The 22,269-nt window shown below is 46.3% G+C and overlaps 2 protein-coding genes across 13 annotated transcripts in view; one reads left to right on the top strand and one right to left on the bottom strand.

The window, feature by feature from the left end:
* CSAD (cysteine sulfinic acid decarboxylase) overlaps nt 1-14,687 on the bottom strand; it is a 23,270-nt gene extending 8,583 nt beyond the window's left edge. Inside the window, exons 1-3 of one of the 6 annotated variants that reach the window (XM_057701044.1) lie at nt 2,380-2,464; nt 1,782-1,889; nt 132-269 (exon numbers count right to left, since the gene is read on the bottom strand). In XM_057701044.1, coding sequence (XP_057557027.1) covers nt 132-257 — 126 coding nt within the window. In that variant the 5' untranslated portion in view covers nt 258-269; nt 1,782-1,889; nt 2,380-2,464. The other 5 variants (XM_057701045.1, XM_057701042.1, XM_057701043.1 and 2 more) reach the window with 5 other exon arrangements.
* On the top strand, nt 14,525-22,269 carry ZNF740 (zinc finger protein 740). Of its 7 annotated transcripts, none has more exons than XR_009048330.1 (8): nt 14,525-14,661; nt 15,527-15,843; nt 17,782-17,931; nt 18,293-18,382; nt 18,981-19,104; nt 19,413-19,531; nt 20,512-21,279; nt 21,553-22,269. XR_009048330.1 is itself a non-coding variant. In XM_057701051.1 (8 exons), the coding sequence occupies exons 2-8, from the start codon at nt 15,835-15,837 to the stop codon at nt 21,592-21,594; spliced, it is 594 nt and encodes a 197-aa protein (XP_057557034.1). In that variant the 5' UTR covers nt 14,525-14,661; nt 15,527-15,834; the 3' UTR covers nt 21,595-22,269. The 7 variants fall into 7 exon arrangements, 6 of the variants coding, with proteins under 6 accessions (XP_057557034.1, XP_057557032.1, XP_057557035.1 ...); XM_057701051.1 differs by having other exon boundaries at nt 21,220-21,279; XM_057701049.1 differs by having other exon boundaries at nt 21,220-22,269.

Here is a 22,269-nt window from a genome sequence, read left to right as displayed (position 1 = left end):
CACAGGCTGGCCCAGGACGTAATCCCTGAGGCACACGATGAGACAGTGACGAAGTGGGGAGAAGCCTGGATGGAGGAAGAAAGTTCTCAGCCAGGTTTGATGGGCAGGAGGAGGAGGGAGAAAAGACCCACCTTCTCGGAGGCACTGGTCCCTTTCCGAATGACCTCATCCACCACAATCCCAAACACATCCTGGAGCAAGGCTTCTGCAGCCACGGGGTCCCCATCAAGGGAGAGGAGTGGTTTAGAGTCAGCCATCAGGACAAAAATCTGTGAGCAGAGCAGCAGTTATTCCCTACTCAGCCTGTGGACCCCACCTGGACCTGACCAGCGAGAACTTCAACTCTGTAATGAGCCTAAGGCCAAGGCCCAGCCCCAGCCCTCACGGTACAGACCAGGGCAAGTGAGAATGTCCAGGGAGAGAGCCAGCAGAAAGAAGTGGGAAAGAAAAAGGCAGTTAGTGCTGAGCGCATAGAATTCAGTGGCCACTGCTCACCAAAGGCACAGGTGAGAAGCTTACCTTTTTACTCAGGTCTCTGTCCAGGTGAGCTGGAGGCAGGGGACACAACTGGCTTTTTACAGTGTTAGGACCAGGGCAGCAGAGGGAGTGAGGGATAGGCAGCAGTCACGTGACCATGACATCACTCTCATGACCCTTGCCCTAAAGATTTGGGATAGGGCCAGCAGGTTGAGATAAGTTTCCTGAATAATCATTACCTGACACGAAGCAGGGGGTGATGAGATGTAAGGCAAAAACACATGCCACCTGCACTGAGGCTAGAGAGGGGCAGAGAAATGGTTTAGACGGGCCTCAGGGGCCAATCTCTTCGCATCCCAACCCTCGGCGTCTTCTCAGAACTGTCCTGATTTCTACAGCTCTCTCCTCTAAAGAGCAGGAAGAAAACGAGGCCACACCGAGTACGCAGTTGGTTAAACAAGTATAATCCTGTGCCTTGCAGGTCGAGCTTGCTTAAGAAACAGGGAGTGGCTGCTTGAAGTAAACACCAACGGTGTTCACACGGGGTGCGGGGAGCAAGGTGGACATTGACGCACGTGCAACAGTTACAGCCCAGGGCACTGGCGAGGTGCTGACCCCACACGCAAGCCAGGAGAAGAGGAGATGGATGAAGAGTGAAGACTGGGGCAGACCTGCAGGGGGACTGGGGCTGCATCTTGACAGCGGGCAAGAGAAATGAGGCTGGTGAAAGGGAGCAAGGCAGGCACTCAGGGACAGGGGAGGAATGCCATGAGCTCACACTGGGAATGAGTATGGCTGATTCTCAGGTCAGTGAAGGTGCCTGGCTGGCTGGCTGGCTGGAGAGAGGTCTGCAAGGCTGATACGGGAGCAAAGGCAGGGTAGGCAGAGCTGCACGAGATTATGGTGAGTCTTGAGTGTCAGCTAGGCCAAGGATCTGGATTTTATCTGGCAGGAAACGGAAAGCCCCTGAAAGATTCTATGGCAAGGATGCATGTGATGAGAGCAATGCTCTCAGAAGACCAGAGTGCAGCAGCTGGATGCAGGGGACTGGACAGGCTGTTGCTGTAAAGCAGGAAAGAGCTGACCTACATGTGAATAAGGGTGGTGTCGGTAGGCAAGGACAGGTAGAACAGAGGTCCCCAGGCCGTGGTCCATGGCCTGTTAGGAACCGGGCTGCACAGCAGGAGGTGAGCAGCGGGTGAGAGACGAGTGAAGCTTCATCTCCTGCTCCCCATTGCTCCCCATCATTCACATCACCGCCTGAGCCTCCCCGCCGCCGCCACCCTGGTCCGTGGAAAAATTACCTTCCATGAAACCGGTCCCTGGTGCCAAAAAGTTGGGGACCACTGAGGCAGAGGAATATGCAGGCTTAACCACTCGCTGGATTCCACTCAATTCAACACTTACTGAATCTACACGGGAGGGGAAGGAAGGGTCAAGGATGACACTAGGGTTCCAAGCCTGGGTGACTGGAAAAATAATGGTACCCATAAAAGAAATAGGGCGGTGGAAAGCGGAGGCTGGATGGAAAGTAAGATTGTTATTTCTTGGAAATACTCATCCAAGTGGAGGTGTCCAGGGCTACCAATACGCATACGGGAGGAAGTCAGGTCCAGAGCTCTGATGAGATGTGAGAATGAAAAGCAGACTGGAGAGTTGGGGTACAGCTGAAGTCTTGTGATGGGCTCTATTCCCCAGAATGTTCAGAGAGAAGGCCAGGGAGAGAGGGGCAAACACCAAGGCCTGGGGAGCCCCCCAAATGAGGGGGTAAGAGGATCCAAGAAAACATGGAAAGGAAGGAATCTTCCTCAAAGTGGGCTGATCTGATATAACCCACTGTCAGCAGCCACTGGACCCCAAGCTAGTTGAAAACACAGGTCCAAAGGACACTAGTGGTCCTACCTTTAAACTTCTCCTCAGTAGACTGGGTGTTGGGAAACTAGGGGAGCTGGCCCAGCCTTGAGAATAAGACTTGATCCTTCATCAGTGCTCACTCTGGCTCCCCTGGCAGGTGGCAGCAGTGGGGCATTTTAAATGGAAAGGCTAGAAGAGAGAGGCTAATAAAAATAGGCACCATGGAAATACTTACCACATGCCTCACTCTGTACTTAACATGCATTATTCTCATCTTCACAACCCCTGAAGGTAGGTTTATGATCCAAATTTAAAGATGAGCAAACAGGGACGTCCCTGGGGGTCCAGTGGTTAAGAATCTGTCCTACAATGCAGGGGATGTCAGTTCAATCCCTGGTCAGGAAACCAAGATCCCACATGCTGTGGGGCAACTAAGCCCATGCGCCACAACTAGAGAGACCACATATCTCAACAAAAGATTCCCTGTGCTACAACTAAGACCTGAAGCAGCCAAAAATAAATAAATTATTAGGAAGGAAGACAGAGAGAGAGAGAGAGAAAGAAAGAAAAAGAAAGGAAGGAAAAACAGATTTCAGAGACACGACATATGTAACACGTCCAGGTCACACAGCCAGCGTGTGGCCGAGCTGGGTCTGGACCCCGGTGTGTGCGGCTCTGAAGGCCCTGCCCCTAATCACCAGGCTCCACCCCCTCACGCAGGGCTCCCTCGGCCACTGAGCTTTCTGTGGCACAAAGACCTCTGCGCCAGGAACGAGGACGCTTCAGGGCCTTCGTTTCTGTAAAATAAGGGGTTTAAAGAGAGAACTTCCAAGGCATCTGCTGCTGTTCATCAGCTCAGGCTATTAGACACAGAAAGCAGGCCAGGGGAGTGGGAAACAGGCTGCAAGGAGGGAACGACTGGTGAAGAAAGAGAGATCCCAGGCTGGAGGGAGGCTCTTCCCAAAGCTCTGAAGAGAGGTCTGTAGGGGAGACATGGTTCTGTCCACCCGGCCCCTTCTGTACCCATCCCACCAAAGTCATCGCTCAGAAATGAAAGGTGGAGGCGAGGGCTCTGAACACCTCCAGTTTCCTCCAGGGGTGAACAGGGAGATGAGGCATCCCTACCTTCACGCCCCATACAGAATCCTACCCTGGGGACCTGAGAGAGGGAACAGCCCCTGTCCACAGAGAGTTTTCCTTTTTAAAAGAAAGAAGGACATTAACCCCCAAGACAGAATGATAAAGCAAAGAAACATGAATAAACTTAGGAAGACCACCTTCACCCCTGGCTGAGAAGATGCTGAAAGGACCAGATAGGGTTTGTTTAAAAATCAACAAGTTTTTCTGACTTCAGTGGGATCTCTAGGTCATAAACTCCTCCAGCCATCAACTCCCTCGTATCTTTCTTTTTTCCATGTACACAATCTAGATTGTACAGTCTGTTGTTTCAACCACTCTTTGTCCAAAATCCTCCACTCCCTGGCTCTAATGTTCTTCCACCAAACCCACCTGGCAAAACCCCAATCCAACTGGCCCGTCCTTCTCTGACCAAATCCACCAGGACTGCTAAATTCCGCTAGTGAAAACCACCTAACCATTCAAATTGGTTTTGCTATAAATTCATGGTCTCTGTGCTCATTCCAATTAAACACGGCACATTAAACGCATATGTTTACCACTACTCCTTCCTGAAACCCCACTAAAATTATATCAGTGGAACTTTAAATTCAGAAGAATAAAGCAGATGAGAGAGAAGAGGTGAGAGATGTCAATAACTGTAGAAGATAGAAAGCAGGTGAAAAGTAGTCACTGGTGCAGCAAACGGCAGAAAGTTAAAGCCAGTCTGTCTGCCGAGGGTTATGTCAATGGGATATAAGCGGGTTCTTAAGGCAGAAGCCCAGAAAGGCTCAGGAATTCACAACACTAGCTATCCTGGAAGCCAGGAGGAAGAAGCACAGCTGAAAACATGGAAATTAGATGAAAATTTATGTAAGGAATATTCAGGCCCTCACTCTCCTCCCCCTGCACATTCAGCCAGGCAGCTCCCCTCTCCTCTACCTAATTCCAAAGAAGCAGGAAGTCTGCTTTCTAGAGAAACTGAAACAGAGAGGCTGGGATTTAGGGATGCCAAGCACAGCAGAAGGTGAGGATGAGGCACTGTACTAAATACAAGAGGATTGGGAGGAAGTTACTTATCAATTCCTTTCTCCCAATCAGTGTTCAGAACCAGTGCCCAAGGGTCAACCTTCTAGGGCCAGGAGACTGGAGGATCCCTCTCTGGAGAAACTGACCTCAACAGCCCCAGAGAAAAGACCTGACACCCTTCTTTCCATCCTCACCCAATCACCTAGTCAGTGATGCCCACAAGTCAATAAATACATCTTATCCCTGCACTTGGGCTTTCCAATATGCCTTAGCGCCTCACTCTTATACGTAAGCAGACAGCCAGCCAGGGACTACCGGACACTTGAGGAAAGCCCCCAATGTGAGCCATAGAGGTAAAAACAGACAATCTGAAAAAGGCATTTGGTAGAAGAGGAGAAATGCAGGGAGCAGAAGAAAGCTTCAAAAATTCAGGAAGATATTGCATTCCTAATAAAAAAAAATAGGTTGCTCTCAAAAAGGAATACTCAGAGAACAACGAGAAGCTCTGGGATTTTGAAAATATGACAACTGAAATGACAAAGTCAAGAAAATCACACAGAAAGATAAAAATATAAAGAGATGAACAATAAAAAAGAACTGTAGACGATCAATCCAAAAGGCCCAAGAGTCAACTAATAGACGTTTCAGAAAGAGAAGGGAAAAAAGGAGGAAAGAAATTTAAAAAAAAAAAAAAAAGCTCTATAGATCAGAGGATGGGTCAAAAGGATCCACTGAACGACCAACAGGAAGATAGATTGTAATGTTGTTTCAGAACAATGGAGGACTCAAAGACTTCCAGAGACAAAACCCAAACCCGGTCAAACCCAAACAAACCCAAACCACATCACAGACAAAGGACAGAGAATCAGACCACATCAAATTTTGCCTGACACAGGAGAGAGGTGAAGGGAATTCCCAGCACTGTAATGAAGGTAGTAACATCTTCAGAGGCAAAAAAGCAGCAGTGATTCTGCTCGACTGGACACACAACACTGCCTGGCAACACTTCTATTCTTCTATTGCCAGCTCTAGCTCCAATTCTCTGGAGGAATTATTTCGAACATTTCACACACTTCTCAAATTAATTGACCTATCAACCTTCTCTCTGTTTCCCTCTCATTTCACATTTCTTATAGAAAATAAAAAGCCGTCCAAACTCTCTCAACTTTTTGTCACCTGCACTCTGGATCCCTCTCTTCCTTCCTTCAATATTTATTCAGTATCTGGTATATACATGCCAAGCACTTTGGTGGCCACTAGAGGTCACAATGGAGAGCAAAAGACCACAGCCCTGCCCTCCTGAGGGTCACAGTCTAAAGCACAGATCACAAACTCCTACCCACAGACATGGTTTTGTTTGGCTTACACAGTGTGTTTTAAAACTTTAAAAAATAATTGTCAACACCAAAACTTCCAGCTTCTTGTGAAAAAAATTAGAAGATCCAGCCTGAATTTATAAAGAGCAACAGTCATGTGTAGTTGGAGTTGCCCCTTTATTATTATAGTTGTGCATTCATTGTGTTTTCTTTTCAATTTTTACATTTTTGATTAAGCAAGATATGCGGGTAGTTCAAAAAAACAAAATATATAAAAATATTAATAGCGAAAAATCTAATTTCCACCCCACTCCATATGCCCCATTCCAGGTAACGATTTTTACTAGTTTCCTAGGTAACCTTTCAGAGTTTTTAATGCAAATACTAACCAATGTGAATATGTATTATTTTCCCATGAAGGATAGCATATAATCACTGCTGTGCACCTTGCTTTTTTCAGTTAACAATGTATGAGTGATCATATCAGAACACAGAACTTCCTCACTCTTTTTTTAACATAACAGCTTTATTGAGATAATTTACATACTCTAAAGCATATTTATTTTTTCATTTAATTTATTTATTTTTTTATTAATTTTATTTATTTATTATTTTTGGGGGGTACACCAAGTTCAATCATCTGTTTTTATACACATATCCCCGTATTATTTTTAATATTTATTTATTTGGTTGCGCTGGGTCTTAGTTGTGACAGGCAGGCTCCTTAGTTGCGGTAGGTGGGCTCCTTAGTTGCAGCTCACTGGCTCCTTAGTTGAGGCATGCAGGCTCCTTAGTTGTGGCATGTGAACTCTTAGTTGCGTCATGCATGTGGGATCTAGTTCCCTGACCAAGGATCGAACCCGGGCCCCCTGCATTGGGAGCACGGAGACTTAACCACTGCACCACCAGAGAAATCCCTAAAGTATATTCTTTTAAATTGTACAATTCAGTCCCAACTGCAGTACCAAAAAATTAAAAAATAAAAAATAAATTGTACAATCCAGTGGTTTTTCATATAGTCACAAAATTGTGCAACCATCATCACTATCTAATTCCAGAACATTTTCACCACCACAAAAAGAAACTCCCCATTCTCCCCTCCCCCCACCCTGACACCCACTTATCTATTTTCTGCCTCTAAAGATCGGCCTATTCTAGGCATTTCATATAAACGGAAACAAACAGCATGTGATCTTCTGTGACCGGCTTCTTTTACTTAACATGTTTTCAAGGTTCATCCATGTTGTAGCATGTATCAGAACTACATTCCCTTTTATGGTCAGGTAATATTCCATTGAATGGATATATCACATTTTAATTATTCATCAACTGACGGACATTTAGGTTGCTTCCACTATTGAGCTATTGTCAATAATGCTGCTGTGAACATTCATATACCATTTTTTGTATGGACATGTTTTCAATTCTCTTGGGTACATACCTGGTAGTGGAATTGCTAGCTCATACAGTAACTTCATGTTTAACTTTTTTGAGGAACTGCTGAACTGCTTTCCAAAGTGGCTACACTATTTTACATTCCCATGAGGGTTCTCATTTCTCCACATCCTTGCCAGACTTGTTCTTGTCTGTCTTTTTCATTACATCCATCTGCATTTGTAACTTTGGTAAGGATAGAGGTGTCCATAGAGGTGACACCAATGTATGAAAGCGCCTGTGTTCTCAGCCTCAGTATCAGAGTATGCTGTCAAATTTCTGAATCTTTTTAATTTGAGGAGTATAAAATATCTTATAGTTTTATTTTAGTTGAACTCCTGTATTAGTCAGTTTCGCTGTGGTAACTAATGGTGGGTCCAGTGGTTAAGACTCTGCGCTTCCACTGCAGGGGGCGTGGGTTCGATCCCTGATTGGGGAACTAAGATCCTGCAAGCTGTGCATGGGGTTGGGGGGTGGGGGGGAACCATTGCCTTGCAACGGAGATTTATTTTTCTTTCATGATTTAGGTTGGTGGTAGGGTTGGCTATAGCTGTGATTCACATGCCTTTATTCCAAGACCCGGGCTGAAGGACTAGCCCCTACTTGGGACACAACGTTCTCACGGCAGAGGGAAAACAGCAAAAGACAGAGAAAACCAGACACCAACCCCCGAAACTTCTGCTCAGACCTAGCATATGGCACATCTGGTCAGATCCGGCTGAGCACAGTAAGCGCTGGGGTGGTGGGCCGAGGGTGCCCTGCAGAGAGCATGACAACGGAGAAGACCAGAGGACCATCCTCCCAGGGCGACCGGCCACAGGCCCTCAGAACTTCGCATTCTGTTTCACCTCAGTCTACACTGGCCCACCTCACTCATCTGCTTCACCTTCCTGGCCCCGCAGACATCTGAGTTGGAACCACTGGTCTAAAGGCTTCCTCTCCTTCTCCTTCAGGGATACCCTCTTGATTACCCCCTCCCATTTCTTCAACTCTCCTTCCCACTACCTCTTTCTCACAGCATTTTCAATGGTCTAAACCTCTCACAACACATTTCTTCTCTAGCCACCTCCTCTTCTCAGCCAACCTTCTTAAAAGAGTTGTCTCCGCTCCATCTTTATTTCCTCTCCTCTCACACTTTCTTAAGCCCCCCACCGTGTAGCTTCCACCTTCCAGACCACCAAGAATGTCCCTGCCTCCAAATCCAATCGACACATATCATCTTTATCCTACTTGACCCCTCTGGAGCCAACAGACATAATTTGCCATCACATCTTGAAACATCTTCTTTCACTGGCTTCCATATGACTACCCCTGATCACTTCTTAGTTCCCTCTGCCTTTTCACCTTCCTCTGGCCCTCCCTCAAATGCTAGAGTCCCTCAGGGTTCTATCCCAGGGCCTCTTTCATTTGTGTTCTGCACCTCTCCCTGGACCTCATCCGTTCCCAGGGCTACATGCTGGTGACTCCTCCATCCCACACCTCTTTCCCCAGCTCAGATCCATGATGCCACCTGCCTAATTAGAAGTCTCATGGGACTTCACACTCAACAGGTCCAAAAGTGGACTCATTATCAGCCTTCTCAAATCTGCTCTTTTTCTTGAGTTCCCCGGTTAGCTGAATGGTACCATCTTCTGAAACCTAGATTCTCACTGAGCTCCTGTCTCCTCGTCCTTGGCTGATTTTTTTTTTTAATTTAATTTTCAAATGTTGTTATACGTTTCTCTCTCATTCAAAACATCAGCACAACACTAAAACTTGGATAAAGCTTTCTCTTCTGGGTTATGTTGTCAAATTCTTTTCCTTAAAAGCACTTTAAAGGGAAGTGACAACTTTAGAGTGGAGAAACCTGGTGGACACCACCTTACCCAAAAGATCAAGGCTAACATCACCAATAATGGAACAGACATCGTGGGTCTCCTGATATGAGGCATGGAAAAATGCCGAAAATGCACAACCTGAATTTAAACCTGAGGAAACAGATGTATGTAAATTGAGGATCATTCTACAAAACAAAGTAGTCTGTAATCTTCAAAAATGTCAGTATCATGAAAATCAAAGACAGACGGGGGAACTGTTCCAGATTGAAAGAAACTAGAGACATTACAACCAAAAGGAATATGTGATCTTAAATGGGCTCCTGGATAAGGAAGAGAAAAACCTGCTGTGAAGAAAGTTATTGGAAAAACTGGTGGAATCTGATTGTGAATGGCTCCTAAGTATTAGATTTCTTCTCTCAGTGCTACATTTCCTGAACTTGATCACTGTAGCTATATAAGAGAATGTTCTTATTCTTAGGAAACATGCTGAAACATTTAGCAGCAAAGGAGCATGGTGCATGCACTATCTCTCAGTTCACAAAATAATACTGTGTGTATGTACCTACAAGCATTTAAAAAAAATAACAGCTTTATTAAGATATGATTCACAAATCACAAAGCTCACCCTTTTAAAGTGTACAATTTAGTGGTTTTTAGCATATTCACAAAGTTGTGCATCGATCACGCTATCCAGAACATTTTCATTTTGGGGTTTCCCAAAAAGAAACCCCACACCTATCAGCGGGCACTTCCCATGAGTTTTTTAAAAAACTGGAAAAGATGGAAAAAGTCTTCAAAATATTAACTGAGGTTATTTCTGGATATTGAGGTTATAGATGATTTTCATTTTCTTATTTACATACTTTCATATTTTTATAATTTTATATGATAATTCCACTGACATGTAATTAAAATAAAGATTATTTTTAAGCAACATAAAAGATTAAGGAGGAGTGAAGGGGCAACAAGAATTCCAAACTATACAAATTGCCAGGCTCAAGAAATGACTTCATTACATCACGTGGTTCCCCAACTCCTCAATCCACTCTCATCCAAAAGGTCTACCAGGTGACAGAGGTGGCCACAAACTGCTCATTTCTATATGCAGCCCAACTGGCTCTCAGAGAGAGGAACGGGTTCAGCTAGTTCAGCAAACACGGACGATCTGATTCCTGGCACTGCCCCAGGTGCTGTGTCTGCCTTGTTCACTCCAGCTAACAGGCCAGGAGGGAGGCCAGCATGCTCACTCACTAAAGAGAGGGCTGGTTAACTGCTCTATTGGCCCAGGGCAGCCTTCAAAGAGAACACACTCCGGCTCTCCTTAAGGCAATAGAGAGCTGGTGCAGGAAAAGACTAATCATTACAAAACTATCTGAAGACTATCTGAAAAAGTGATGAGGTGGGCCTAAGGGGAGAGTGTACCAAGGAAGTTAGGGAAGGTCGCCCAGGAGGAGGCCTGCCTGAGGCCAAAGGGATTCGGGCAGTTGCTTCTTAAAGCACTTTCAGCCAGGCTTATTGTTAGAAAGTGAAAACACAGACCTCCGTGCTGTCTACCTATTAACAAACGCCACTAACTTACAACCCACATTAATAGCGGTTCCAATTCTTATGTATACAGTGCTTTTTCCCCTTCCGGGTTGTAAATTCCTGGGGGGTGAGGTCTAAGTCTTATCCTTCCTTAAGTAAAGCACCAATACAAAATAGGCATTCAGAACAATGTTAGTGTTCATCTTTCCCACTCTCCTCTCCCTTCCCCCAAAGTCCTGCACAAACTTGAATAAACTATTTCCAGGTACTGAAAACGGTGCTGCACTCCACTTCCATTTAGTTTGCATAAACCGAAAATTTTATTAATGATAACAGAAGATTTGCAAAGGGTTTTTTCTTCTTCAAGCCTTCGCACCTATGATCTCATTTGAGCCTCAGAGTAGTGATAGAAATTTGCCTGAAAAAGTTATTTATTCACCCTCATTTTCAAGTCAAGGACTCAAGCCAACAGCAGTGAAATTAATTTGTCCAAGATTACAAAGGTGACAAGGGAGCAACCCTAGATGGCTGATTTGCTGACATCTAGGCTAGTACCTCTCCCACTACATTATTGGTGCCTTTTAGGTCTGGCATTTCTCACTACCTCTCACCACACACAAAAATAAACTGCAACGGAAATAAAAACATAAAACTGAAAACATACAACCATAAGAATACCAGAAAGAAGTACAGGGAAATATTTTTATAATCTTGAGGTAGCATATCACAAAAACCCCAAAGCTGCAGGCAGATGTGACTACATAAAACTTTTTAAATTCTGAGTAAAGAAAGACACCATTAAAGTGGTTAGGGACTTCCCTGGTAGTCCAGTGGCTGAGACTCTGCACTCCCAATGCAGGGTGCCTGGGTTCCATCCCTGGTCAGGGAACTAGATCCCACCTGCCTCAACTAAGAGTTTGCATGCTGCAACTAAAAATCCCACATATGCCAACGAAGATCCCATGTGCCACAACCAAGACCCAGCACAGCCAAATAAATATATAAGTAAATAAATATTGTAAAACACAAAGCAGTTAAACATGATCCATGGCTTTATTTTCCCTTCCCCATCATTATTTTACCTACTCATTGTTTTCCAAAAATGATTTTTGCTCTTCCTGCAATTATTCCTTTCCATGCAAATTTAAAAGTCAGCTTAAGTTCCATGCAAAGTCCTGTTTTAATAAGAATTTAACTTAATCTAAAGCAAAAACTATGTCTCTGCAATATTAAGTCTTCCTATTCATGGACATAGTAAAACTCTCCATCTAATCAAGCTTTTTAGGAATTCCCTGGTGGACCAGTGGTTAGGACTCGGCACTTTCACTGCCCTGGCCCAGCTCCGATCCCTGGTCAGGGAACTAAGATTGAGCAAGCCATTTGGCATGGCCAAAAATAATGACAGTCTTCCACTAAAATAATCTGATTTTTTTTTTAATTTATATACTTTATTTATTTATTGGCGGTGTTGGGTCTTCGTTGCTGCACACGGGCTTTCTCTAGTTGCTGCGAGTGGGGGCTCCTCTTCATTGTGGTGCGCAGGCTCCTCACAGTAGTGGCTTCTCTTGTTGTGGAGCACGGGCTCTAGGTGTGTGGGCTTCAACAGTTGTGGCGCACGGGCTTAGTTGCTCTGTGGCATGTGGAATCTCCCCAGAGCAGGGCTCAAACTCGTGTCTCCTGCATTGGCAGGTGGATTCTTAACCACTGCGCCACCTAGGAAGTCCTGATTTTCTTAATGCATAATTTGCAATCTACTGTTAAATTTATGCCTATAAATGTAATATTTTTATTGTGAATGAGATCTTTCTGTGACATTTTTATGGTTGATTATTGTTCTCAAATCTTATTTATACAATTTTTGTTTGTTAATCATACCTCTGGCGATGCTGCTGAACTCACTGGTTTTAGTATTTTGCTAATTGATTCTCTTTGTGGATGGATATATAATGTGAAAATAGTGAGTATAAAAATATGAAAATAATAACGACTTTTGGGTGGCCAGTAGCTCTAAGAGAATATTAGTGTTGATTGTAAACATTCTCGTCTTATTCCTATTTTCATAGGAATGTTTCAAATATTTTCCCATAAAGCATAACTTTCACTCTAAAAAAAAGTTCAAATATAAATGAAAAACTAAGAGAAAATATTTTAAAGGCATATGATAAGTGAAAAGTTCATATAACATTCAGAAGATTTCTACCAATCAATATGAAATACACAAATGATATACTTTTTTCCTTAACAGGCAAAAGATGTGAACAGGCAGTTTACGAAAACAAAATGGTCAAAAAGCAACAGGAGATGCTCAGCTTCACTACTGATGACATGCAACTTCAAATAATGAAATTACTATTTTTTCACCTATCAAGCTGGTAACTGTATAAAAATCTGATAGCATCCAATACTGCCAAGGTTGTAGGAAATAGGGACATTTCACATGGCTCTGAGTATGTAAATTGTTACAAACTTCTGAAATTCAATTTCACAGAATCTATTAAAATTGAAAATGCACACATTCTACCTACAAATCTATCTAGAAAAACAAAAAGATAACTATATATGGATGTTGACGGCATGGTTTATAAGACAAAGAAAACTGGAACTAACCTAAATATTCATCAGGATGGATCTAGACAAATTAAAATACAAATAGTTGGAATACTATGCAAGTTTTTAAAATGTGAAATTACTTAGAAGATGTCTAAAATACACTTGCATGGCCCATTGTAGGTGCTCAAAAATATGTTCTGGATGGAAAAAAAAATTTTATGGGAATAGAAAAAAGCCTGGAGGAATATACACCAAAATGATGAAAGTGACTACCTTCAGGAGCATGGAATAGTAGATGGCAAAATGTTTTTTGCTTTTGATTCTTTTGTGCTGTGTGGATTTACTAAAATAAAAACGAGCTAATTTTTTTTTTAAATTAAAGATTTATTTCTGATGATCTCACTCCATTTCATCTGTTCTATAATGATCTTAAGAGCACAAGGATTTGCTGTCAACTGCTCAAAAAATGTAGTGCTCAGGGAAATGAAATCTGGGTTCAAAAAGTGGCTGGCACTTCTTGCCTTCTTTCATAAATAAAGTTTTTTTTTTCCTTCTGGCATCTCCGTTAATTCTCCTAAACTCACAATGTGACAGTACCTAAATAGAATCGACATTTCCTTCCATCAAATGCACTAATGCATAGTCCAACTATAGCACACCCCCTGCCTAAAATTGGGAATAGGATTTAACGAAAGGCTCAAGTTTTCCTAATTTAGCCGGTCCCACTGGCCATCCTGCATCACCAAGTCTCCAAAGAAACTACATTCTACTGAGGAGAGTCTTCTTCCAGGCAAGGAAGCCAGTGTTAGATGCTGGACGGTCTGGAATAAAGGCGTAAGCGTTATAAGGAAATCAGAGGCTTCGGGGTGTGCAGACCACGCCAGGGCATCTGTTCTCAGATTGCAGTTGCGTGTACTCCGCAGGAGCGTGCAAAAAACAGTTCACTCCCCTCCCAGCTGACACAGTGGCCCTCAGAAGCTGCAGATCTGGGCCTGATGGAGAGCTTGGACAAAGCTGACCTCGATCGAATTACGTGAAAAAGCCTGGTACGAACTATTCTGGTTCTATTTGGGGCTCCAGACTCAGCAGCGACAGGGAGAACGTCTGGGAAGACGGGACAGTGATGTCCTACGCACCTCACCCAAGGCCCTCGTTCCTTCCCTGAATCAAGATGGCCTCCGGGGCGCGCCCGCACCAGGGCGCACGCGCCGCGCCGCGGTCCTCCCTCTTCCCGTCCTTCCGCGCGCCGGCACCGCCCACTCACCAGCTGCACTCCCGTGGTGCGTCCTGAGCCTCACCCCCTTTCTGTCTGCCCCCGCCCGTCCAGGCTCGCGAGCCCGGAAGTGGATAGAGCTGCTCGGGGGAGAGAACGAGGGGGGGGGAGGGAGAAGTGCTTCCGGGGAAACGGGCCCCGGGTTGGTGTTTGTAAACTTGCCTCGGTCCCGGCGGGGGCCGCGGTGGTCACGGGGTTGGCACGGCGTGCTGCGGCCTGGAGGAGGCGCCGCGCGGCGGGGGAGACAGCGGGAGGCCGCGCCTGGCAGGTAGGAGCACTCCCTAAGGAGCACAGCGTCGCCTGGGCAGACGGCAGCGCTTCAGCAGTTTGCAGGCCGTGGGGCGCCGCGCGGGAAGGAGAAGGGGGGGGAGGGGAGGAGGGGCGCGTGGCGGAGGGTGGGCGCTCCCGGGGAGGGCTAGGGGCCGCGCGCACACCGCCGTCTGGCCGCGTCACCCGCCGGGCAGAGGGGGGCTTGCTCCGAAGGGACGCGGGCGCGAGCACGCACCTTGCGCGCTCCTGGGTCTCTCCTCCGGGTGCGTGCGGCGGGCGCAGCGGCGGCTGGCTGGCTGGCTGGCTCGCTGGCTGGCGGGCGGGCGGGAGGGAGGGAAGATGGGAGGGAACGCGCGGCGCTGGGCTTCGCCTCCCTGCCTTCCACCTCCGCAGCGAGTTTACGTACCTTCGGGCGGTCTCGGAGAATGCGCACGTGTGGGCCGGCCCGGGCGCGTACTGCCGGTTCGGTTTCTGCCTGCAGCTCCAGCGCCCAGCGATAGCCGCTGAGCTTTTCTCCACCCCACTTCGGGTCGCCTTAATAGAGTAAGAGCTTCGCGGGCCTGCCCACTGGACACAAAAGCCCCAGAGGGCCTCCGCCCCCTTCTTCCAGTTGTAAGATGGCAAATCCAAGCAAGCAGTTGGCCTGCTGCAGTTCCTCCATCAGAGGCTCCAGTTACTTTTGCTCCTGCTGGCTGCCTGGAGACCCATTTCTTCTCATGACCCAGAAAGAAAACTCTGCTTGACTGCTGTCTTCTTTTTGAGTTGCACAGAGGAGCGACTGGCAAAAAAGAGTTCGGCTCGCTGCAGGTTGTATGGCCTGAGGATGTTGCACTTAACAGCTCCGTTTCCCTTTCTGGTTTCAGGTTTCTGAAACAGATCGTGAATTTCATCCAGAGAATTCAGCTGGAAAACCAAGACTGGCAGACTCTTTTTCTTCAGACAATAGGCAGGAGCCAGGCAGATACCAGGGATTCTTGGAACATCTATCGTCCTTTTGGAGGACACAGGGTTCTGTTTGAACACAGAGGCAGTTCAGTATGGCAGCAGGACTGAAGGGACACGAAAGAGTTGTTACAGTGATTTGGTGACAGTTCTTCAAACAACAGTGTCTTAAGGAAAGGTGGATCAAGAAACTCCTGAACTTTTGGGTTGCGTTAAGTGAGAAATCAGCATGGCTCAGGTAAAAAGCTCTAGAGTCCTCCTCCTTCAAGATCACTGGGAAGCGTGTTTGCAGTTTCACTCTTGAATGCTGCCTTAGTCAACATATTGACCAACCCAGTGAGTCAAGCTCTGTATTAAGCACCAGGGGGAGATCTAGAGGAAGGAAAGGAGACAGGCCACAGCCCCTGCCTTCAGGGAGCTTCCAGTCAAATGAAGGAGGTAGGCTTTACTGCATCACAGGGCCTGATGGGACATTTACAAAGCAACATGTACTCAGTTTACACTTGGTACATTAACTGCTGAGGGGCATGAGGGAGTGAACAGTCTGGTGAATGCTTCATTTGTTTTTTTCAACGGGAATTTATTGAGCTGTTACATGCAAAGCATTGTGCTGGGAATACAAATACGGATAAAATTGTCCCTGTCCCCAGCAACTTTCCAGGCTGGTTGGGGTGGGGGGAGATGAAGAGACACTCTCTTATTTATCTTTATATTCACAACACCTTGTCTAGTGGCTGGCTAGTAGTAGAGACTTAGTGAATCTGTTGATTGAAGGAATGTGCAGTAATAGAGGTATATACACTGGAGAGGAGGGAATGATCCTTCTGTCTGGATGAAAAAAGAAGTTGCAGCTGGAAGGATGCATAGGATTTTGCTAGGTAAACAAGCAGAACAGGGCATACCACAAGGGGAACTGCATGGGCAGAGGCTTAGAGACATGGGAAGATGTGATGAGGTTAGGAGTACTTGCAGGCAGTTTGCTAGTGGAGGAGAAAAGGATTTAAGTGGGGGGTGGTTAGAGGAATATGGTAGATGGTGATAGACAGGAACGTTAGGGTGAGGGAGTTGTTTCCTGAAGAAGTGAACAGAGTGTGACTGAAGGGCCTGCTGTGCTTTGCTGAGGAGTTAGTCTTTATTCTGTGAGGAATGGGGACTCTCTGAAGAGTGTTAAGCAGCAGAGTGACGTCAGATCAGTGTATCTGGAAGGTCATTGTCGTTGTGGGGCTGCAGGATGGGTTGGAGAGACAGGATGACTTGGTAGGTTATTGTAGTTACCTGGGTAGAAAAGCTATGTGCAGGCATCCCCAGAGCTTTTCCCAGCTTCCTTCCAGAGACCCTCCCCTACTGGTCTCACCAGGATGGCAGCCTGATTACAGTATAATTGGCTTTCTTCCAGCTGCATGCATGGCTTCCTCCTTTCCACGCAGAGTAGGAGCCCTTCAGTTTCTTCTTCCTTTGTTTGCAACCCACTTCACAGCATCGTGTTCACTCTTGCTTAAGTAATTTTTAAACTGTATGTGTAGCAGGGAATGTGGGAAAATATGGATATGCACACATAAATGGCGAGGGGGTGGGGATTGTATATTCAACTCCAAAATCCTTCCAAGTGATTTAATTTTTATATCTGTGATAGTTGACAACACTTAGGCAATTTAAAATATAAAGGGAGAAATTGCCTAATTTTACTGATACATGTTTGTAGGACCTGATAGAATGTGTATTTGGCACCAGTGAGGTCTGCCAGTCAGAAGTGGGCTCTGTGAGACTGAGTGTCATCAAGAGAGGAAGAAGGAAGTTCCCCTAGAAATCTCCTGTGTCGGTGGCTTAACAGGACAGACCCTCATGCACACATACAAGGCTTAGAAATACTTCAGAGTAATATATGGACACACGCTTTACCCAGCACAGTGCTAATGACAAAAGTGTCAATAACATTTGATTATTCGCTTGGTCTGTATCTAAATGCTGACAGATGACAAAATGAGTAATTAGTTCCTGGTGAGATGACTTAGGGAGGACTCTTGAAGGAAGCAGCGTTTTGTAGTGAGGAGGGACACTCCCTGGAGAGAAGCAGCATGTTAGTAGCTGGGTGTGAAAGGTAGTTCTGTAGAAGTTGGCAGTCTGTTTTTGCCCTGTCCTGCCAGGTGACCTGACACCTCATCTCCTTTCAACTTAGGCAAGTCTCCTGGCTTGTGAAGGCCTAGCAGGTGTGAGTTTGGTTCCCACTGCAGCCAGCAAGAAGATGATGCTGAGCCAGATTGCCAGCAAGCAGGCCGAGAATGGAGAGCGGGCAGGTAGCCCTGATGTGCTGAGGTGCTCGAGTCAGGTACAGCACTTGAGTCCATTGCAGCACCTGGGGGTCGGGTGGCCCGAGCTCTCTGCCAGGAAATGCCCAGCTTTGAGTCCTCAGTGCTTCTGTTTAGGGAAGTGGGAAAGGGGATCCAGCTGGGGAATGAATGAATGTGGGTATTTTAGAGGATACAGAAAGGGTACAGAAAAGGAAGTTCTTTTCTGTACGACAACTCCTTAAAATCAGGGTATTTGAAGAGGAAATGGGTGTATACTTTCTCTAAACCTTTGGGGCAGGTGATTTACTCTCATTTATAAGTTGTCTCAAAGCAGCTTTTTGGCCTCCTGTCTTGTGTCCTGAGATGGACTATGAATTTAGATTTGATTTGTATTCAAAGAGCCACCGAAAAGACAGCGATAAGTCCCGGAGCCGCAAAGACGATGACAGCTTGGCTGAGGCCTCTCATTCGAAAAAGACTGTTAAAAAGGCAGGTAATGGGGAATTCCCTGGCGGTCCAGTGGTTAGGACTCGGTGCGGTCAGTGCCGGGTGCTCGGATTCTGGTCAGAGACTAAGATTCCGTGCAGCGTGGCCAAAAAAGAAAAAGAAAAGAAAAAGGCAGGTAATGGGGTAACCCTCAAACTAGTCCATTTTGGAAATAGGGCAGTCCTCTTTCTTCCTTCCTTCTCTGGCTCAGCCTGAAGCTCTCCTTAGATGTTTTGCTCCCTTATAGCCAGTGAGTGTGATTCTCTGATTCTATCCAGAGATCACTTTTGTAATTGATCTCTGCTCTCTCTGGAACATCCTTGGTAAGGGAAGGAGGGTCAGGGGAGCATGAGATCCTGTGGCAAAGGGGCAGGCAGACCCCCCCCTCAGGTCGACTCAGAGTGTTGGGTTTGACAAGGCAGACAGCTTGTCCATCCTGCCTCCTTCCTCAGAGGGTCTCTTAACTCTAAGGAATGTGGGAGATGACAGCATCAGAGAGGTTACTTTGTCCAGCAGTTGGAAATAGACCCAGAGCACATTGGGGGCAAGAAGAGGGCAGAAGGATAGCCTCATGATATGCCTGCCTGACTCTTGCCCCCAGGTGGTGGTAGTGGAACAAAATGGTTCTTTTCAAGTAAAGATTCCCAAAAATTTTGTTTGTGAACACTGCTTTGGAGCCTTTAGGAGCAGTTACCACCTCAAGAGGCACATCCTTATTCATACTGGTAAGTCTCTTGCTCACATTCAAATGGGGAGAATAGTGCATAGTTTGTATTATATCCGTGTGTAGCTCTTTTTGGGTTTATTTTAAGAAGTAAATATTAGAAATACTTACTAATAGAGGAGGAAGGTAAGTGAACGAGGCAGAGAGATTGTATGTATCTAGTGTCTCTGAAACCAGCAGCGTTGGGGACCCTTCCCCATTAGGTGTCTGCACATTACTAAAAGTTAAAAGATTTCTGGGAAAATACCTGGAATGAGGTCCCTACCATGTATACCTCCTGATGTTCACTTTTCTCTCCACCTGGCTCAGGTGAGAAGCCATTTGAGTGTGACATCTGTGATATGCGCTTCATCCAGAAGTACCACCTGGAGCGTCACAAGCGTGTACACAGTGGGGAAAAGCCCTACCAGTGTGAACGCTGTCATCAGGTAAGCTCGGGTCACACACAAACTTCCTCCCCTAAGAACTGGGGCTCACCCCCACTTCCTGCCTAACAAGGGGCCACCTAGCGTTCCTGGCCATGACAGAGTTAGTACCTCAGGGAGAGGTACATCTCTCTGGCCTCATGCAGCTGATCACGAGGAGGGGCCATTAGAATAATTGTAATAATAATAATAGCATTTCTTGAGTACTTAGTCTGTGCTAGGCACTGTGAGAGCAGATTTGACATTACTTTGTTTAACCTTCACATTAACTCCATGAGGTAGCTGAGTTGTCCTCATTTCACCCATGGGGAAATTGAGATTTAGAGAGGTTGAGTTTCCCAAGGACACAGCAGATCAGGAATAGAGACAGATTGAATCGAAATTCAGAGCAGGTGCACTTTAGAGGAAGAGAGAAACACCTCTGCTTTGGAGGGTCAGTATCTGATCTGTTGAGAGTGTAAGAGGCAGGACCAAAACAAGACGAGAACCTGAGATGTGAAATGATAACAGCTAACACTTCCCGGATGCTCTGCTGGGCCTCACGCTTTGCTTCACGCTCTTAGGTTGAATCTCCAAAACACTAGAATGAAAGCTCCTTGAGGCAGAGACTTTATTCCTCTGGTTCTGCACTCTGTCCTCAGCCTCAAGAACTGTACCTGCCTTGAGGTAGATACTCAACAAATATGTGATAAATAAAGCAGCCACTCTGTGAGTAGGTACCCTTAACTTAGCCCTGTTTCACAGATGAGTGTACGGATTCAGGGCTGTTAGATAACGTGCCCGAGGTTGCTCGGCTACTAAGCTCTTGCCAGGATTGAGACTTCAGAGCTTGCATTCTTAACCAGCGTGCACTCGTGTCATCTGTGTATGTGCCAAGGGGGTGTAGAATGGGACCTGTACTTCTCCCTTGTGGGGGGTGCAGCTCTAGCCAGTAGGTAACTGAGTTTCTTCTCTCAGGCACTTAACCCTCCCTTTCTTCTCAGTGTTTTTCTCGGACAGATCGATTACTCAGACACAAACGGATGTGCCAAGGGTGCCAGTCCAAGACTTCCGACGGGCAGTTTTCTCTATAGGCGCAAGGGGCCCTGGGTGGTGGGAGTGATCAGAAGAATCTGCCGAAGAGAGCACCCCCTCTGGTCTGATGGTCCCACCACCACCCCGTCTGTACCTGTCCCCCTCCTGGAGGAGTGGACCCAGGAGACCAGAAGAGTGCATCAGGGGACAGCAGGCCCCAGAGCTTCAGCTCTGTAAATAATCTGAGACTATGAGTATCTCGGGGAAGTTCCTTCAGCATTCCTGGGTAGGGAAGCTAGTCCCTGGACCCTTATCTGAGGTCATTGGTGGGGACTCAAGGTACAGGACCAAGACTGAAGTGTGGCTCCCACAACCTTGGACTCCAGCTGGCAGCTGAAATGGAAAAGATTGGGGAGAGGGATTTGTTTGTTTGTTCTGTTCTTGTTTTTGTTTATCCAAAAACAATTTCAGCAGGTGCACTGTGGAAACAGGTAATATGGAGGTATAGAGTCCTGGTCAAAGCAGGGACTATGGCTGGTCCAGCCCTCCCCCAGAATTGAGGTTTTAGTTGCAGTTGATCCTCAATGTTCCACAGCCCTGTACCTCACCTCCTGTTTGAAGGAGAACAGGATCAGGGATGGCAGCTGAGCTTACTTTGGCCTCCTTATACACTGTAGGGACAAAAGGAAGAACAGTGGGAGGAGCAGACAAGGGCTGGATCCGAGAAGAGTGGACAGGTACCTCTTATTTCTTTCGGGGAAGAGCAAGAGTTGTGGCCATGGCTATTTTAATGGCCCATGCCACACCGGTACCTGGTGGGGTCAGCTCAAGTGCCTTTTGGAGGAAACTTGGGTGAGAGTGGCCCGTGCAGCCCCTTTCCTTTCTTTGGGCAGTTGGTCTTAGAGATAGTTTTTGGCTACCTCGCTGATGTTGACTCCTAAGCCAGAAAGAGGTGTTGAGCAGGGAGTCGTGGATGTCATAGTGGGTTCTCTCTCCTTGTGCCCTCTTAGGAACAACCCAAGACTAGCCCCAAGTTGGGTAACAGCTGTTGAAGAAACGGAGGAATTTGGTGTCCCCTGACCTGACTGTTGAGCAGTGTGAGCTGTTCTCCCTGCCCAAGTCCTATCACTGTATTCAGGTAGAGGAAATAGGGGTCTGGCCTTTGGTCCCAAAGAACAAGATCTTGGCTTCCTGCTTGATGGCCATCCCTACCCAACAAAGAACTGCGGGGGGCGGGGCGGGGGTGCTGCAGAGAAAAAACTGAGGAAGAAACCTAATGTAGGTTTTACTCTTAACCTTATTCTTTGCTCCACTCTGCTCCGACACCACCACCCTATCCACCCCCCAAAAAGTGATCAGGGGTGTGTGTGTGTGTGTGTGTGTGTGTGGTATGTGAGTGTTTGTGTTTGTATGCTTGGAGATGGCACATTATTGAGCCAAACCTTTCCCTAGCCCTTAGCTTAGGGGAGGATGAACATAAAACATCCTCGCCCGACCTCCCTCCTCCCTGCCCCGCCCCCCCTCCCCCCCCAAAAAAAAATCAAAGGGTGCTCAAGGTCCCAAGAGAAGCTGAAGAACTCAACTTAGGGAACTGGAGGGCTTTGTTTTGGAGGGTTTTTTTTAATATTGATTCAACAGACTGGTGGTTAGGATGTTTATAATCCAAGCCAGGGCTTGTGAATATGAATTTTCTAAAGTGAAATAAAAACCCTCTTTCTTCCTCCTAA

This window comes from Hippopotamus amphibius, chromosome 12 (genome assembly GCF_030028045.1).
Source record: "Hippopotamus amphibius kiboko isolate mHipAmp2 chromosome 12, mHipAmp2.hap2, whole genome shotgun sequence".
NCBI lineage: Eukaryota > Metazoa > Chordata > Mammalia > Artiodactyla > Hippopotamidae > Hippopotamus > Hippopotamus amphibius.
The sequence above is the reverse complement of the archived record's forward strand: the minus strand, read 5'-3'. Positions and strand labels throughout refer to the sequence as shown.

What these genes read in the sequence shown, in the direction of transcription:
- ZNF740 (XM_057701049.1), top strand. An exon ending in GCACATCCTTATTCATACTG is followed by an intron (nt 19,105 to 19,412) that starts GTAAGTCTCTTG and finishes CACCTGGCTCAG; the next exon opens with GTGAGAAGCCATTTGAGTGT. An exon ending in AGTGTGAACGCTGTCATCAG is followed by an intron (nt 19,532 to 21,219) that starts GTAAGCTCGGGT and finishes TATACACTGTAG; the next exon opens with GGACAAAAGGAAGAACAGTG.